This window comes from Dermacentor silvarum, chromosome 2, assembly GCF_013339745.2.
Source record: "Dermacentor silvarum isolate Dsil-2018 chromosome 2, BIME_Dsil_1.4, whole genome shotgun sequence".
Taxonomy (NCBI): Eukaryota; Metazoa; Arthropoda; class Arachnida; order Ixodida; family Ixodidae; genus Dermacentor; species Dermacentor silvarum.
Window position 1 is genome coordinate 262,373,591 of NC_051155.1, and position 17,558 is coordinate 262,391,148.

At 48.5% G+C, this 17,558-nt stretch overlaps 1 protein-coding gene across 1 annotated transcript; it reads left to right on the plus strand.

Annotated features, from left to right (window-relative positions):
- Positions 1–963: 963 nt before the first annotated feature.
- LOC119440836 (4-pyridoxate dehydrogenase) lies at positions 964–15,139 on the plus strand (the record flags this gene model as incomplete). Its single annotated transcript, XM_049663073.1, has 10 exons — positions 964–1,201; positions 1,854–1,861; positions 3,819–4,005; positions 4,247–4,375; positions 4,599–4,723; positions 5,953–6,113; positions 7,856–7,932; positions 10,125–10,355; positions 13,741–13,843; positions 14,726–15,139. Coding segments are annotated over 10 exons (1,437 nt in total), but the record flags the coding sequence as incomplete, so codon positions are not given.
- Between the last annotated feature and the right edge of the window lie 2,419 nt (positions 15,140–17,558).

Genomic DNA, 17,558 nt, shown 5'->3' on the forward strand with positions numbered 1-17,558 from the left:
GGGGGGCTGTAGCCCGGTCGGTACCCCACCTCCCTCCCCCGGCTATGCCACTGTTGTAAATGGCTTGGGCAGTTCCAGGCAGTCTCGAACTTGGGCAGTTCGCGCCACGCGGCAGCACGACAGAGGGCAACAGCGACACAGACACCCACATTGCACCCCACCTATAAAGTGTTCACGGCTAATTGTGCTTGTTTTTTATTATATCCTCAGTTACTGACTACTGTTACGTGTTCTCGGCGTGGAAAGGTATCATTTGATACCAGTTTAATGTTCATACAGCATCTACAAGTCACCCAACCAACCGTTATTTTTTTTCTGGAAGTGGTTACAAGATACTCAGATGACAGAAACGTCAAACCCGCCTGAAGTCAGCTAATATCTTGTCTTCAAAATATTACAAGTAGACGTAGGCACCTTAATCAGGGTCGCGTCCGGTCGGCTACACTACTTTGTAAAGAAGGGGCCACAAGAGCCTTCATTGCTGCTAACCCCAGTGATTGCGACATACAGATGGCGCTAAAACGCCCCAAATAAGAAGTGGCATCTCCTGCCCAACTTAGTCGTTAGAGGCGAGGTAAAAAATGATAGAAAAGAAACTAGCGGTGGAAATTTGGCAAAACTTCCACCGCTAGTTTCTTTTCTATCATGGTGGAAATTTGGGAAAGGCTGAGGTCAATAGAAAGAAGAGGGCGGCAATGTGATGAAGGGAATAGTTGAGGTGAGTTAGAAAAAATAAGCGGGAAGGGCTGGTCGGGACACTTGAATTTCGGAGTGCCAGGTGTCTGTCCTGCACGAGCCCTATACCACATTTTGCAGTGACAGATCTTGTAATTCCCAGCGTGGACGCATAACATTTCACAAGAACTGTCCTCTTGCACGTATATCCTGCCATGAACTTCAAGAAATGCAGCCGCTGCTCCTACAGGCGACTCGCAAACATGTGGGCGGTGTATATAACCGTTCGCTGGAGTATACATCACTGCCTTCCACCCAGTGGGTGGCGGTTCTGCAGGCTGCGTCATCGCCAACCGGCTCTCGGAGGACCCTGATGTCACGGTACTGTTGCTGGAAGCGGGAGGGCTTGAAACAGCGTCGCGACAGGTCCCTTTCGCCGCGCCCATGAATCTCAGGGGAGACGACGACTGGGAAGACTGGAGCGTAACACAGAAGAACGCCGCCCTTTCCTTCCATGAACAGGTGGGTACTTAATGTGAATTCATACCGATCGACAACGAAAATATATCATACACGCACCTCACAAGCGTTAACTGGTCTTTGGGAATCATCCCAACGGTTTCTGGGAACACATACATGTTTCCCTACCCTAGGCAATAATCATCAGGGGATTCTGTCAGGCACTCACTGTAGACGCATTTATATGACCGCGACAAGACCAGAGAGGCTCTTGTTTACTTGGTGTGGATCACCATGTCCACAGTTCTCTTCGCAAGTTGGTCGCAGAAGGAACTGTGGCAGCTGAGAGTGGATCGACACCGTGCACCCGGTGACCTCAGAAATGCATGTAAACGTGACTTTTATCGCAGCAAGAGAAAGCAAAGGGTGATCGGATGGAATGAACAGCTCTTCGCAGTATTTTCCCACCTCACAGGACCTGCTCGCCGGATGGGAAACGTGCCTCGGTTGTAACACAACGAGACGCTATTTAGCATCACGGGCACTTCGGCTCTGTTGCAGCGACATAAAGAGAGCTTGGATTTGAAGGAATCGACAGATTCCTGCCAACTACGCGTGTCATGAGTATCCAAGCCATGATGGTACTTAAGTAGGCATGAAGAGGTGAACATAGAAATGCCAGATATAAAAGAACCATGGAAATTCCAACGTTGCAACAGGTGCTCGTGTAAGAAACAAGACAAGAAGCAAGTCAGTGATCTCGTGTGAGCTGCTTTCCCTAGCGAGTCAGCACGCTAACGTATTAGTGCCGAAGGAAACTTATCACGTTCTTTTAAACTGCTCTATAACGGTCGCAGCGATTACCTCTTTATAGATTTGAGTTTATCATTATTTATTTGTATTATATTGTCCACCGAGACTACCACAAAGTGCCCGGCTTTTAAACGGGAGACTGAGGTCAGGCTCTTCTTGTTCAAATGTGTATGAAGCGCATAAATACTCTGTTTACAAAAACGAGTTAAATAATTTGAAGAAAATTAACTATGTTTACCAAAAATCAGATTTCTAGCAAATTTCCGCAGCAGACCTCCACTTAACGGCTCAGATCCTGTCATTAAAGTTCTTGAAGAAACATTAAAAGCCCAGGAGCACCACGTTTTCTACTGCGTAACTGAGCAGCTGCATTAGGTATCTTAATTTCGCAAACGACATCTGTTACATCTACTCAAGTGGGCAAAATTGACCTATCATATAGGACTCCAGATCAGATGATGCACACCTTTGCAACTCCCACGTAAACAATAAGCAACTACACGTATGGTTTATATCATTCTTTCAATTATGCTGGCTTTGCATGGTCACCCAAAGAGATAAACAATTACACGTGTCAATATTTACATCTTCTGTCTACTGCTATGATAAGAACTGAACTATCACAATCTAGTCCAAATGTAAACCATAGCAACCTACCAACCTATCTTAACCTTCTGACTTCATTGGCATCATCGGCCCCACAAGGGACACCGTTATCATCAACCAATTCTGAGTCTATCGAAAAATGAACTTCTCTCCGGGGAAATCTTGACTGATCCCTCTCATGCATCATCCGAAAGCACTCGCTCCATCGAGATTTCCTAATCCCATAACACCATTCAATCCTATGTCACCGTCGAGCGCATTTCTTTTCCCTTAGAGTCCATACCAAGAGACCGCACGTTATCTGAAGCTCGCGTACATGAGAGACCCCTATAAGCCCAGAGGATATTGTAATGCCAATCTCATAAGCTATCGCAGCATAAGACGACGAAGGTATTGCTACACTTCTTAAGGACAACAAGAACTGCACAAACGGCTTTGCCCTTAATTGATGTATATTGCGATCATGTGTTGTGATTCTTTTCCTGTGCTCAGTATTAAAATAGTCTGATCTTTGTAGTCCCTCTCTCACTTCCCCTTGTTTAGGGTATGGAAAACTGGGATTTTCTATTCTGGTTAACCCCCTCCTCCCCCCTCACTCCCTTCTTTCACATCTTTCTCTCTTTTGAGTGACCAGATCACTTTTTATTGCGATAGCAATTATATGGACACTCCAAGCTGATGTCTGCCGCCGCCGTCGCCGTGAGGTTCCGTATAGAGTCCAACGGCGATGAAATCGTCGCCGCGCGCCGTATGCTGTATGTGCGCGAGGGACGCGCACTTTCTCGGGGAGCGAACGCACGGCGGAGAGCAAACGCGACTTCTTCCGTCGCGCGAAAGACCGCAGGGGGGGGGGGGGGGGGGGAGGGGAGGCGACGTTGAGTTGCGGCACCAAATGCGTATTTATATAAAAACGTTGCGAGGCGAGAAGGTGGTCAAGACTTCCGACGCTGCTCGACGAGTTTCCCGTTCTGATTTAGTCGAAAACCTCCGAGCCGCCGTTAGAGGCAAAGGCACCAACACCACGCGCGTTCGGTGCGAACGCGGGAAAAACGCCGAGGGCGTCAAGAACAGTTATGCGCGTTGCTGGTGCTGCTGCATCTCCAAGTTCATACAGCTGATAAAACTACTATCCTTACTCCGTATAGCTCTCTCTTAATTTGCTATCGCAATTGATGCTTCGCCTTTCGAGTGAAACGGTAACATTTTTTTCTATTTTCTGGTGCATTCAATATTACCTTTTCTCGCACTCTTCCTGACACGCACAGCGACTGCCCGTCTCACGCGGCAAGGCGCTAGGCGGCAGCAGCGTACTCAACTTCATGCTGTACACGAGGGGAAACCCGAGAGACTACGATCGCTGGGCCCGAGAGTACGGAGCCAAAGGGTGGGCCTACGAGGACGTGCTTCCGCACGTCAGAGAGATCGAGTACTACCGCGTGGGAGCACCGGATGGTGAGCGTTCCACAGCTACAGGGAGATTACGCTTTCTTTTTCGGGAAAACTGCGGCGCTCTTGATCTATGCTGATCGATGCATCTCTGCAGCCTTCGCGACTTTGATAGATGTGTGGCGGGCACCTGTCCACACAGTAGCGAAATAAGAAATATAGGGTCGTCGCCATGTTCAGTATAATTCAAACAATGTCCTAGAATGCATCACACATCTTTCTGAACACTTACACCAAATCCTACCAGAATACCATGGCACCAGCGGCGAGGTACCGGTGGACTACGCTAACACCACCACACGGCTCACCGAACTTCTGGAGGCATGCCGCCAGTCCGGTTATCCCCAGGTGGACTACAATGGCCATTCACAGCCAGGTACCTCGGCTGTTCAATCATGTTTCTAGGTTCCCAAAGTTTAGCAACTAATGTTACTCACTTCCTACGTGTACGAAACCATCATAACAGAACTATTTCAATCCCAACCCAAGCGTCCTTCATTCCTATTTGTCAGCTTCAGTGCAATTTAAGCACTATCGTTAAAACATGCATGTAACCTAGCAATGTCGACAACTGCTGACCTGTGCCCCCTCCAACACAGGTTGCTCTCAACTGCAGACCAACATCGCTAACGGTGAACGCATTAGTGCTAGCAAGGCCTTCATCCAGCCCATCGTAGGCACGCGTGAGAACCTGCACGTGGCACTCCTCAGCCACGTCACAAAGGTAAGCACTGACAAGAGTACACCACTCACATACTTGCGCTAGAGCAGTTTGAGAGAGGAGCACGCAGTCTGCGTTCTGTTCCATTCCGGTAAATGTCCATGCTTCTTCTAAGTGACTGAAAAACTACGGACAAGACCATCCACCGCGGTCTAGCAGTGGTTTCGGCGTTCAAACTCCATAATTAGATTTTTTTTCGTCATAGACTACTGGTATGGTCATTACCCTTTGAAGAAGAACCTCGGACGTTTGCTAGGTCTGCCGCAAGCAAACCTGGGTGGCGCGGTCCTACATTGTTTCAAATGTTACATACTGGGGTTCTCCTTTCGGCTTCGTTCATTCGGCCCTCTCTTGTGACTTGACCCGTTATTCGAACCCTGCCGCCGAAAACAAATCTCCCTGCGTCGCGTGTGGTTTGGGGCTTACGCATTCCTTGAAAGTATCACATGAAAGTATCATATACTGCAGCACCTTCTGTCAGGGTTCGTGAAAGCTTTTCCGGAAAGAAATTCAAGTGTTTTCAAGGTTCACACTAAGCATTTTCAGGCATTAAAGCATTATGATCCCTGACAGCTTGAAAACAAAACCGTCTTATATTACGAACAAAAATTGTTATTGCACAATAAAGACAAAAATCATGCGCTAAGCTTTTTCCATAAAAGCACCACCAGCCATTATAAACAAGGTTGCTCCCTGCTACAAGTATGCTAATCATATCCAATTGGCTTGACTGTTAACCTGTATAAACATCCTAGTTAAACACACAAACAAAATCCCCTAAGCTTAGCGCAAAGCAGAATTCAAGCATATTTAAGCGTCCTGTTCAAAATTCCGGACTTGGAATATTGCAGTTTCGCATCTGAGGGTTTTTCAAGGGTTTCAAGCGCCACTACAAACCCTGTCCTGTGCCGCTGGCGCGTCTTCGACGGTCAACAAGCTTCCTCTCCGTGCAAACTTCAACCGTGCAGACGACAGACTCTTTTTGAGTGCAGGGATACTGTGACCCTATATTAGAGAAACATTCGTATGCAGAAGGGCACCAGAGCTCAACAGCCCTCACTGAGGGCAGGTGGGTTTCACGGCAATGTTTGTCTCTGGTATAGACTGCGTTTAGACTGTCCGCCTTTCTTAACTTGCTGTCCCCTCTTCAGTTCGAGTGTACTGTAGCCAAATGGGAGCGATTGCCGGTTACTTGTATTTATCTCTATTTTTCTCTCTCTCTCGTACGTCAGGTGAACTTCGAGGGAACCCGCGCCGTGGGGGCGTCATTTACTAGATTTGGGCGACCGGGGACCGTGTCGGCAAAGCGAGAAGTGATTCTCTCAGCAGGCACCGTGGGATCCACTCAACACCTGCTGCTCTCCGGACTGGGACCCAAGGAGGAGCTGAAGCAGTAACAGGTAAGCAGTATTCGCCGTATTTTCGAACACTCCTATACAGCTGACTTTAGAAAGTGCGCGTTGCTGAGGAATGACTCCCTTTCGGCTGGCGTAGACAAGCGTGCTCGGCTTCATAAAACAATGATCACAATAACACGTCCAGTGTAGCACTAGGAAAAGGAAAGAATGAAGGCTTAACGAGAATAATCAAGCTCGGCTCCCCACCGCCTCACCTCCGGTGACGACGTCAGTTCCAATTCGTGCTACCTAACCTGTCTTCTAGTGCAACAAAGCGTCATGCGTTCCAATAACCGTGTAACTTCGAAACATAGTTCCTCATCAAGTAAGGTGGAACAACTCGTTCACCTTTCTGTCTGACCATGGCAAGCCCGTTTGTAAAAATAAAAACAAACAACACAGCGTTATTTCATTTACAAGTTCATTGTAAAGATGGACTACGACGTCGCGAAGATGGCCTACGACTACGCTGCCTCGACGACGGCGTCCGCTTTGAAAGCGAAGCTTGCTTTGCGAACCCATCCCGGACTTTTCTGACCATGGCTGCTAGGTGCTGCTGCTGTCTTGCCAAAAAGCTCATACGTTTACAAAAAACTGAATTACGTGACCGACGGTGAGATGGAACCTCGGTCATAGCAGCGCGATGCTCTAGCCTTTAGGCCACAATCCCCGTATACTTCTATTCTGCCAACGCCCACTAGCTGTTTGAGGTGATCGCCGCGTGTGTCACATTGCGTAGCACGGGTGCGCATGCGCGCGCGTCCTTTACACCAAACGCGCAGGAATGACAGGGGCAAATTTAGAGCATTTGATTACCGGTTTCACAAAACCTTCGTTTCACATAGATTCCAAGATGTACTTAATAGGTGCATATTTTTGTTTCATTTTCGGTCCATTCGTTCTTTATTTACTTTCTTTTTTTTCTTGTTAATTTGCCCTTTTGCGCAATTGCAATGCCAACAGAGTCAGCAAATACAAGTCATCTTGTCGAGGCGCTCGTGCCAGACTGACTCAAATGCCGCTCGCCTTTGTTTGTTTCGTTATATCTGTTACACGTTTACCCCGCCCTCTTTCGTCTACGTTGAACGACTACCTCTGTTAACGACTGACGCTATATGCGACGTTCTCCAGATCCCGGTTGTCGCCGACCTCCCAGTAGGACGCAACCTTCAAGACCACCCAACTCTCCCACTGGGCGTCCCCATTAGGACGGACGTCCAAGCTGGTATCGGACCGTTTAAAGCCTGGAAGACATTGCGCAATACGCGCGGAACCGAACAGGTGAGACAGCTGCAAAAGCACCGCTGAGCGCGCAACCGTTTCATTATCAGTACGACTGTTTCACTACAACGATCGATGTCCTGTATCGTGTGCGCGCGCATGCGTTAGCTTCGCCTCCGCCTGCCTGATACTAATGTTTCACGCGCGTAAGCATTGCGGGCTTATGGACAGGCAAATGCCAACTTCCCTCTCGGAGACCCTGACTGCGCAACAAAGGCAAAGTGAGCGGCGCGATCCACCGCGACGACGCAGAGGCTTGCGGTGGTGCGCCATTGGCGCGTGACAAATGACGCGGGCGACGGGGTCGAACACAGAAATGAATTCTTCAACCACATTTATGCCGTCGTATACGCCAAGCTCTGTCTCCCGGCAGGGACAATTTCCATACCGGCAAGTATGGAGTTTCTACAGTTCCTGGTCACCGACTACGCGACAGATCCTGACATCCCCGATGTAGAGGTAGCCACCACGTCGATTTCCCCGGCCCGCGAAACGCTGAAGACAACAATGACGCAATGAGGCCTGCTGCCAGAGGTGAGTTACACGTGACAAAAACAATGAACAAAAGAAAGCACTGCCGAGGCATGCCGGTCGGGGAGCGTTTCAGCTTTAAACGCATGTCAACTGAATGATTGATGGTTATGCCAGGGTATCTTCAAGGGGCCCCTCTCGTAGATTCAAGGAACTTTTAGCTGAACATTTATGAGGAAAAATCGTAAGCCTTATTCCTCCCCGCTCCTCGAAACGTATCTGAATTCGCGGTAATGATTATAGCCTGCCGCTCCATCGGCATGACTTTCTTTGTTGGAGCCATACGGGGGGATACAATCAGTAACGACTTAGCGGTAAATGCAAGAGAAGTGCGTTAGCATTATGTCGCTCCTGTTTGAAGTGCCGGATCCATGATTTCAACCACGTGCATCACATAGCAAAGTGCTGTTCAGGAGCTGACTCGACACACGTCCTGCCTCTTCGAGGAGCAAACTGCAACTGACAGTGGTCCGGAGCCGACCACCGTCAACTGTACACACTGTACACACACACACACACACACACACACACACACACACACACACACACACACACACACACACACACACACACACACACACACACACACACACACACACACACACACACACACACACACACACATATATATATATATATATATATATATATATATATATGCTCTTTCAAGCTTTTCCGTCCCCTTTCTACCTCAACCACGTGACCTACTTCCCACATTTCACAAACATACACTTTTTCCCCTTTGACACTTCTAATGCTAACGCAATAAAAAAATTCGCCTAAAGCACACACAATTTTTTGATAATGCGCGACACATCACGTCACTATGCGCGAGCGCCCCTTATATACTCTCACATGACGTCGGGCAAGTCTCGTCTCTCTCAATGCATCATGGCTCCACGCAGTCGTTCTATGGCAGCCAAGTGCTACAGCGTGGTACTTCATTCCGCGTTATGTCTTCACTGAAATGCTTCCAGCAATATTTCGAAGTTCAATCAATCGTGCTCACTTTGAGCCAGTACCACAGCATTTGAAAAAGTTATAGTTTAGAAAATCTTAAACACTCTGAAATTTAGTGATATGCTTTGAGATTTCAACCGCAGCACCTTTATTATTTCCGCCAGTGCTTTCACAAGCTTTTGTTAAGCTGCTGCAATTTTCACACCGGTATCTTGTTTCGTTCTCCCGCGGCAAACGCTCAAACTGCCGAAGCGTATGCATTGAGGCTGTATGATTCATGACTTCAGCATTGCCTGCTTAAAAATTTTCAATATTGAGCATTCCGACTCGACGGTCGCACGTGAAAGACAGACCAAAGACAACCAAAGCACCCTCGAGCCTTAACCTTCACAGCCGAGGTCGCAGAGAACAACCAAGTAAACTAATCGCCATCAAGACCCTCACCTTGCGCTAAATGAGCCTATTTATTCATCTTAATTTTTCATGCACAAGTGGAGGCATCATAAAGAGTACCGACAACTGCGGTGATTCCTCAATGATGGCAACATGTAAATAAAAATATTCGCGCTTGTTCTGTGCGAGGCTTAACACGTCAGCCACTGACTGCTCAACTGAAGTCAACATTTCACTCTTTCGTAACACTATGCTACGCCAACTCAAACTACATAAGCAGCTAGCTGTTCGCCGAGCTCTTCACTCAACGTTATGCATGGCGCACTAATCAGGTTAACCGTGATGTGGCCTTCACTGAACGTTACGTAAACACTTTTAGCCGAGCAGATGGTTCCTATCAGCGATCACCGTACATCACAACTGCAAACAGCACGACCCGTGTCACGCGTTCGCCCTCGCGGGCTCTCATTAAATCCAGAACTAAGCCGCGATCCCTCGGCCTGTTTTCATTAGGTGTCATTCACATTGACGACGTGACAGCCGAAGCGAAAAGTTGCGCAAACAGCATGGGCCAACTCTTTCCACCGCCATATTTGTTTTTTCTTTGGCCGTTGGCGCCTACAGCACTTACCAGGCATCGCACGGAGAAACAGCTGTGCACGTGCGTGCCCTTCCTACAATAAGTGCGCTCCACGTACCCTGGTAATTATAAAAGCTGCTGTCAATAACTAGCTGTACTTACGGCGTTCTGCCCCCGAGAACACCTTCGAACCCTGAACCCCCTCCCCCCGTCGGTGCACCACTGGCAAGGTTGTGCCTGTCTACTCGACGTTTGCTTCTAGCGTTGTATATATATCCGCGCGTCTCATTCTCTCGCACTGCTCTTTATTTGCAGGTTTTTGATAGCTACATTGGGCCCGTCAACGGGCAACCCGGCTTTCAAGCAGTAACAATCCTCAACCGACCACGATCCCGGGGATCCATTACGCTTCGTTCCACAGATCCCTACGAGCACCCAAACATCGACCCACGCATTTTGGAGCACCCGGACGATGCCAGGGCGGCCGCTCAAGGCACGCATACTTCGCTCTCAGCTGATTGTACACACGGTGTTACATGGAATGCGGTAAAGCCACACACCGCATATAACCAGCAATATTTCAAATGAGTAGACAGGTAGGCGAGTTGGCGAGAATTCACTCCACTTTCTAAATCAGCTATCGATACAGAAACATATCCCGGCCTCCCAATAACAAGCACAGCGAGCTCACGATTTCCATGTAGGATAGGATAGGAATAAACTTTATTTGTCCAGCGGTTAAGACTGTTGGTGCCCGGGGCTAGGCTGCCAGGGGTCCATCGCCGGAGAAAAATCTTTCGAGATCCTCGGCAATGGCCCTGGCCCGCTGGACGGCCCACTCCTGGTCCTCGAGTGCCTCGCTGAGGAGGGCGGCTTGCCATCTCTCAGCGAGGCGCCCCGCTTCAGAAGGTCCTGCTGTTATCTTCCCCCTTCCTCTTGTTCCTTCTTCTTCAGGGCGTTGACATTCCCAAAGTATATGGGCCATATCAGCCCGTTCGTGCTCGCACCACGGGCAGCCGGGCGATGGGTGCAGCGCGGGCCACAGGCGGTGCAGGTGATAGGGGTTGGTGAAAGTGCCCGTCTGCAACCGCCTCAGGTCGACTGCCTGGGACCTGTCCCGCCGCCCGTGGGGTTGTGGATATGTCATACGTTCTTGCCTATAGTGTGCAAGAACCTCTCGGTACGAGGCCGGAAACTCCTCGATATCACAGTCGGCGTCCCCGTGGCCCCCAGCTCCGACCGCCGCGATTTGGGTTGTGTTGATAATTCCTCCGGTGGGGTCCCGCACAACAACGGCGGCTGCCCTCTGGGTGATCGCGTCGCGGCGGGTAAGTTGCCTCGCGACGAGATGGGCACGCTCGTTGTGGTTGGGCGGGATGCCGGTGTGTTTTCGGCCGTTAGTATTGTTGTTGTTGAGGCTTTTGTCTTCTTTAGTACCAAGCTCCCCGACGTGCGCGGGGAACCATTTGAGGGACTTGATCGTAATCCTGCCGGACACGAAGTCTCCGGCTCTGGCGTTGAGCATGCGCGCCACATCCGCGGACACCCAACCTTTGGTGAAGTTCCGGATCGCTGATTTGGAGTCGCTTATGATCAGGCTATCCTCCGTACCTCCGTGGAGTACCGCGAGGGCTATGGCCATCTCCTCCGCTGCTTCGGCCGACGGCAGCCTAGCTGATGCCGTGACTCGGATCCTTCCCTTCGTATCTACGACCGCCATAGAGAAGGCGGGCTCCGCCGCCGTCGGCCGGCCGTGTCGTTGATGTTGCTGCTGTTGCTGCTGCCGTTTTTGTCGTAGTAGTAGTAGAGATGGTGGTGTTGGCATCCCCGGTTCGTCTCGCACATTTCGTTGTAGTGGCGATGGTGGTCGTCGTCCCTCGTCGCCATCAACGTTACCCGCGGGCCGCGGGTACCTGGCTGCATCGACAAACAGGACGCCTTCTCGTCTTCCGTGCTCCTCGAGGATTGCTACCGCCCGTCGTTTACGTCTTTGTACGTCATGCACCGGGTGCATGTTCTTCGGCATTTTTTCCGTCTGTATGGCGTCCCTGACCTCCGGTAGCAGTGTTTCCTTCAGTCCCCACGCCTCATGATATCGAATCCCGAGCAGGATTTCCATGTCGGCCATCGCAACTCGTGCAACGATGCCGCACATACGAAGGGTGCTAAAGTGTTAAGCCTTACAAAAAATATGAGCTAGGAAGCTGTAACTACCACACTATTATCTTTTCCCGCAGGTTCCCTCTTTCGTTCAGTTGTCAAAAGTTCTGGGATGTGTTTTGCTGCAAGCTTTCTCATTTCCAAGTCGCCGTGGATAATGGCACCAACTCGCTCACATGATATTCCTAAATATGTAGTAATACTTTGGGTCAACATTTAGCGGGCCTCCACGACCATGTCACGGATGTATTTCACATTTGCAGGCACAGAAACAAAAACAGGCCTTCCACTGGGTTTCTCACTTTGAACACTGAAATGACCGGATTCAGGTTTAGACACCCAACGTTTAACAGTAGCATGTGAAGGGCCAATGTAATGCAAAGTTGGTGACATTTCATCATAAACGTGCTTCACACATTTCTCTTGGAAAAATAGGAATTTCATTATGGTCCTATGCTCTTCCACAGTGAACTTTTATGGAGGTGCTGCCATGTTCACTTTGGACCTAAAAAAGTAAGACTAGCTGAAAACATAAGTAGCTGATTTTTGCAGCATTGAATACAGACAAATTGGCCAATGAGCCCTGAATTAAATTCACAGCCATCCAGCTGAATTGTTTTCTGGGTAAGGCTTGGCACCTATCAGCAAGCCCTCGTATATTACTGGCCTTCAATGCAACAAATCAGGCGGTGTCCACTCATGTATTCGAAAGTGGCCTTATTGCAGCGTACCCGTTACTGTGAGGTGCTAAGGGCAGCAATATTAGGCCATTTAGATACTTTTTTTCTTTATTCCTGTGAAGACTATTTTTAAGATTTATTGTGTTATACGTATGCTGTAAACCCTTTGTTGAGCATGGATTCAAGCAGTGTTTTGTGGTATCTGTTGTCATGTACCCAGCGATCATAGCAGGTCGTGGCACAGTAGCGAAGGTAAGCTGGCGGTAGGGGACGTGAGCGTTCCACTTGCGATCCTGGACGAGTCCATACTAAGTGGTAGGCATCTGCTTCCTTCACTGGAAGGGCACCACAGTCTTTACGGCTCTTTTTCTCACCCTCCTCCATTGTTCCGTGGGAAATAAAGCTTCACTCGTTCATTCATATGGACACGTTGCATTCAGTGGAAATCGCAGCCAGTTCCCAGTAAAGGTGACAGCCGGCGTAAGAGTAACCCGGCCGGAAGCCTCCTAAGCACAACTTCCTTCGCCCTAGTAAGGTGACGAGAGAGGAAGCAGACACACCGTGGGACAAGAGCGCGTGTGTCCTGCCGGAGAGAAATATTGCAGGCGCGGAGTTCGCCAAGTTGTCTCGAGCGCTTCGCACTAATCGGAATAAGTATCTTCGCACTACTGCGTTGACTTAGAAACCCCGTGGGATGCACGCTTCAACGCAAGAAAAATAAACCAATAGGCGCTCTACAAAACTCGCGTTGCAGTCCCATCGTACGGCAAGCTTTAGCGACACGAAGCAAAAAGAGTCAAGTGTTTCCTTCACACCATTCGGGCTCCATAGGATGCACCACTCGCCCGCAGGTACAAAGATATTCATCGACAACATACTGAGCACGGACGCCATGAAAAGCATCGGCGCGAAGCTCTGGGACTTGACATTCACGCCGTGTGCCGACGCGGGGCCCCGTTGGAGCGAGCAGTGGATTGTGGATTGTGGATGGATTCAAGCAGTGTTTTGTGGTATCTGTTGTCATGTATGCCGGAACAGGCATCGAGTGCCTGTTCCGGCACACCGCACTGCCCATCTGGCACCTGTGCTGCACCGTGGCCATGGGCTCGCACTCCGAGGCAGTCCTGGACGAACGCCTACGGTAGGCATACACGAACCCTTTTCTTCTATAGGCCATATATAATACAGCCATCTTTTCTATAATGCGGCGCAAGTATGGGGACATTTATTTGCACCACGCTCGTGCTCTGAGGTCCCAGCCGTCGTCTCTTTCCTCGAGAGACCTGCACCACAGACAAGCTGGGACAGCGGTTCAGTGTGTTTTCGGTAAAGGGACAGCAAAAAGACGAAGTGGGCTGGTAAAAAAATCTCCACTTTCTTATTTCCTCAAGAAAGCTTCGCGGCATTTTCGCTCTCGAATTTGGTATTAAGACTTTGTTCACAACACCCGCCGCGGTGGCTTAGCGAAAACAACGATCTGATTATGGGGCACGCCGTAGTGAGGGCCAACACTGCGGCCGTGATCTGATGCCGCGCCCTTATAGGCTTAGCAGCGCAACGTCAAAGCCACTGCGCAACCACTGCGAGTAAGATGTTCTGTAGCAGAATGAGTGCGAGAATGTGTATGCGAGTAGACGAACCTACCACGGGGGGTTCATTGCACCAAACGAGAGATAATTGCGCGTTCTTTGAAAAGGTCAAAAGCAGTGCTCAATAGTCCAAGGCGGTCGACATCTTCTGTCAAAAACAACAGGGAAGTAACTTCCCCTTCGCTACGTGTGCACTGCATCTTCCATTACGTGTTTATTTTTCAGCTGTTTATAGTTTAAACCTTTCAGTCACTATTTCATTCACTATTTATGTTTCTTTTCTTCAACTATTCCGTTACTCGCAGTGCCTTAATCCATTGAGAAGTGAATTGAAGCGGCACAAAGCAAGTGTTTCCAGCTTCCCTACTTGATCACCCTGTTAACTCCACCGGATACGGGGGGCACGCCGATGCGCCAACTTATTTTGCGTGCAGCGTCCGAGGCAACGTGACGGGCTTGCGAGTGGCCGACGCCTCAGTAATGCCCGACATCGTAAGCGGCCACACAAACGCGCCAAGCATGATGATCGGCAGCAAGACCGCTGACATGATCATCGAGGACAACGAAGAACGCCATTCTAAGAAGCGGCGCAGGACGACGGGAAGACATTGACGTTCTTCTACAACCTTCCTTGATAGTAGCTTTTCACCCCTCCATCTCGACGGTACGAATATAATGTGACAGAAAGTAACAAATTTGGTTCTGTGGTATTTGCTTCTCTGTGTGTGTCCTTGTTTCAGTCGCACTGTTTGGGCATAGTTCTAAAGTGACAGACAGGTCACTCATGCCCGAACGTAATGAACCCTCTATTTTCAAAGTCAATGGTATTTTTGACACCTGTCAATTGACTGTACACCGCGCCAATAAGGCACACTGAGTACTTGAGAGGAAATAAATTCCATTGAAAAATCATCAGCGATGTCGTCATGTCATGCCCATTCAAGAACACTATTACCTTCCCTGCACTCTAAAACACGATCGCGCTGGTCTCGTCACCCGCACTTCGCTGTAGAGCGCGCGAAACGCAAGCAGGTACGCGACGTACGGCTTACGTGTCAAATTCCACAAGTGAAACAACAAACTACAAAGCCTCCATCGGATGGGAACAAACGTCTCAGGCTTCATCTTCCGCTATTACTCTCTGCTTGCACTGAAATGGCAACGCAATGACGTATTTGATAATCTTCTCACGATAGGTGACAAGTTCGTACTGAATTAACGTTTTATAATTCAAATTCTAATAATTTACTTTACGGCACATATTGCAATTTACGAATTGTAGTGGTGAGCTTACAAGGCCTATCCACTTGAATAGACTTCGAAGGTTCGCACAGGTTTCGAGATATGCACCGTGAAACTTGACGGTAAAAATGCACCATTGTTCCACTTACTTTTTTACCAAATCACCGTTTTATTCATTGAAGCACAAAAGCAACTGGAACACCCATTTATTTGGTCGAACACATTGGGAATGAATATTTTGAAACTGGTGTCATCCTGAAATTTCGTTCGAAATGCATACGCCTGAAAAGATAATTACTGAATTTTCGGTAATTAGTCGATTATGCATTTAGATTTCTCGTCCATGTAATATTCGCACTGCCAAGCAATATAGCTCAATGACTAGAATTACACTATCAGCCACAGGCAATTTTTAAACATTATGTATGGCCTAAAAACATATCCTAGCAGCCGCTGTGACATTTTATTTTGAAGACTTAGCCCATTCAAACGCGCGGCGTTACGTTCTGTAGCGTTTCTCAAAGTATGTCGCGCGTAACCTTCATGTCTTGAGAGAATTCATTTGAGTGGGGTGCTAGTGCTACTGACAGACTTTGTCTACGCACACTATGAGCGACGCGCCTCGTCAGGCATTTTAGACAAGGCGGCGTTCTCACCACTGTTGCATAGCGAATAAACATAGATACGTAAGACGAAACCTGAAGCTTTCTTGCGACAATCACGGTGCTCAGTGGAGCCCGATGTCATCGACATCGTTTACGGTATAATGGCACATTCTCATTAGTTGCGCGCTGCGACATGAGGCAATCCTGACCGCTGCAAATATAACATGTTTCAACCGTTATGGAAATTATTTGACGCTTTTGTACAACACACGTTTTGTTAAACAACGGGAGTAGTCGAGACGGTCATTGAATCATGCCGAGTAGTCGAGCCGGTGCTTGAGAACTGGAGGGATCGATGCTTTAGATCGATGCTTTAGACCCACCGTGCACTGTGGAGTAGTCATTGCTCTGAATAACGCCATACCTCGTGTCGTTGTAATGCACTTAATTCCTGGCCCCTTGAAACGTAGATTGCGTCAAGTGGCGTGAACTCTGCTTAAGTGAAGCTCTGTCAAAGTCTCGAGCACTTTAGAAAGTACGTAAAACAAACCTTTTTGAACCTTTTTTGCAACAATAGAGTCTCGACATACACCAGACTTCTTTCCACGGAAGAAACTTTTTTTTTCTCCTGTTTATAAATGACTTAGCTGAAATAACTCAGCCTGGCAGGGGACTTACCTGAGTAACCGTGCACGCGGCTTTTTCCGCATAGCAATAGAGTCGACCATGAAGGTGGACATCCGGGTGAAGTAAAATTCTTACCTGCACCAAGACGGAATGGAAAAGGTAATTAGCAATGCGGTTCACTACGACCCCTTGGTACACGAGTTACTATAAAACAGCACGAAGGCCTTGACCAAATGTGTGTGAAATGTGTGTCGTTTAGTCTCCGCACTATATTGTGATTCATTCCGATGTTTCATCCGTATATAGAGACCTAAAGAATAATTCGCACCGCAAGGCAGTGATGTCAAGTGAAAAATCATGAGCCAGACGTTTTGGACAAGAAAAAAACACTAGAGTTTACAGAGACAGGTTGACGTAGCCTTCCGGTCAAAAACATGACATATAGTATGTCGTTCAGCACTGCTTCACGCCATGTGCGCGGCAGCCTTCATTCGCAAATAAGCCTAAAACGCCAGTAAATAGTCGAATGTGACAAAACCTGGAACCAAAGCGATTGGCTCACATTGTAGCAATAAAAGCTACTCTCAATCATGAAATTCCACGTCCCTTTTGTCCCCGCATTTAAAGTAGCCGGAAAGCGTTTCGGGGTATATATGACCATTACTATAGCACGCTTAGTGAACAAGAGTAGCGGCTGCTGCTAACGCAGCTAAACTTGTTCTCGACAATCTGCGAACCTGCAAAACTTCCAACAACCACACGTCCTAAATTATTCCACCTCATCGCTAGTCTA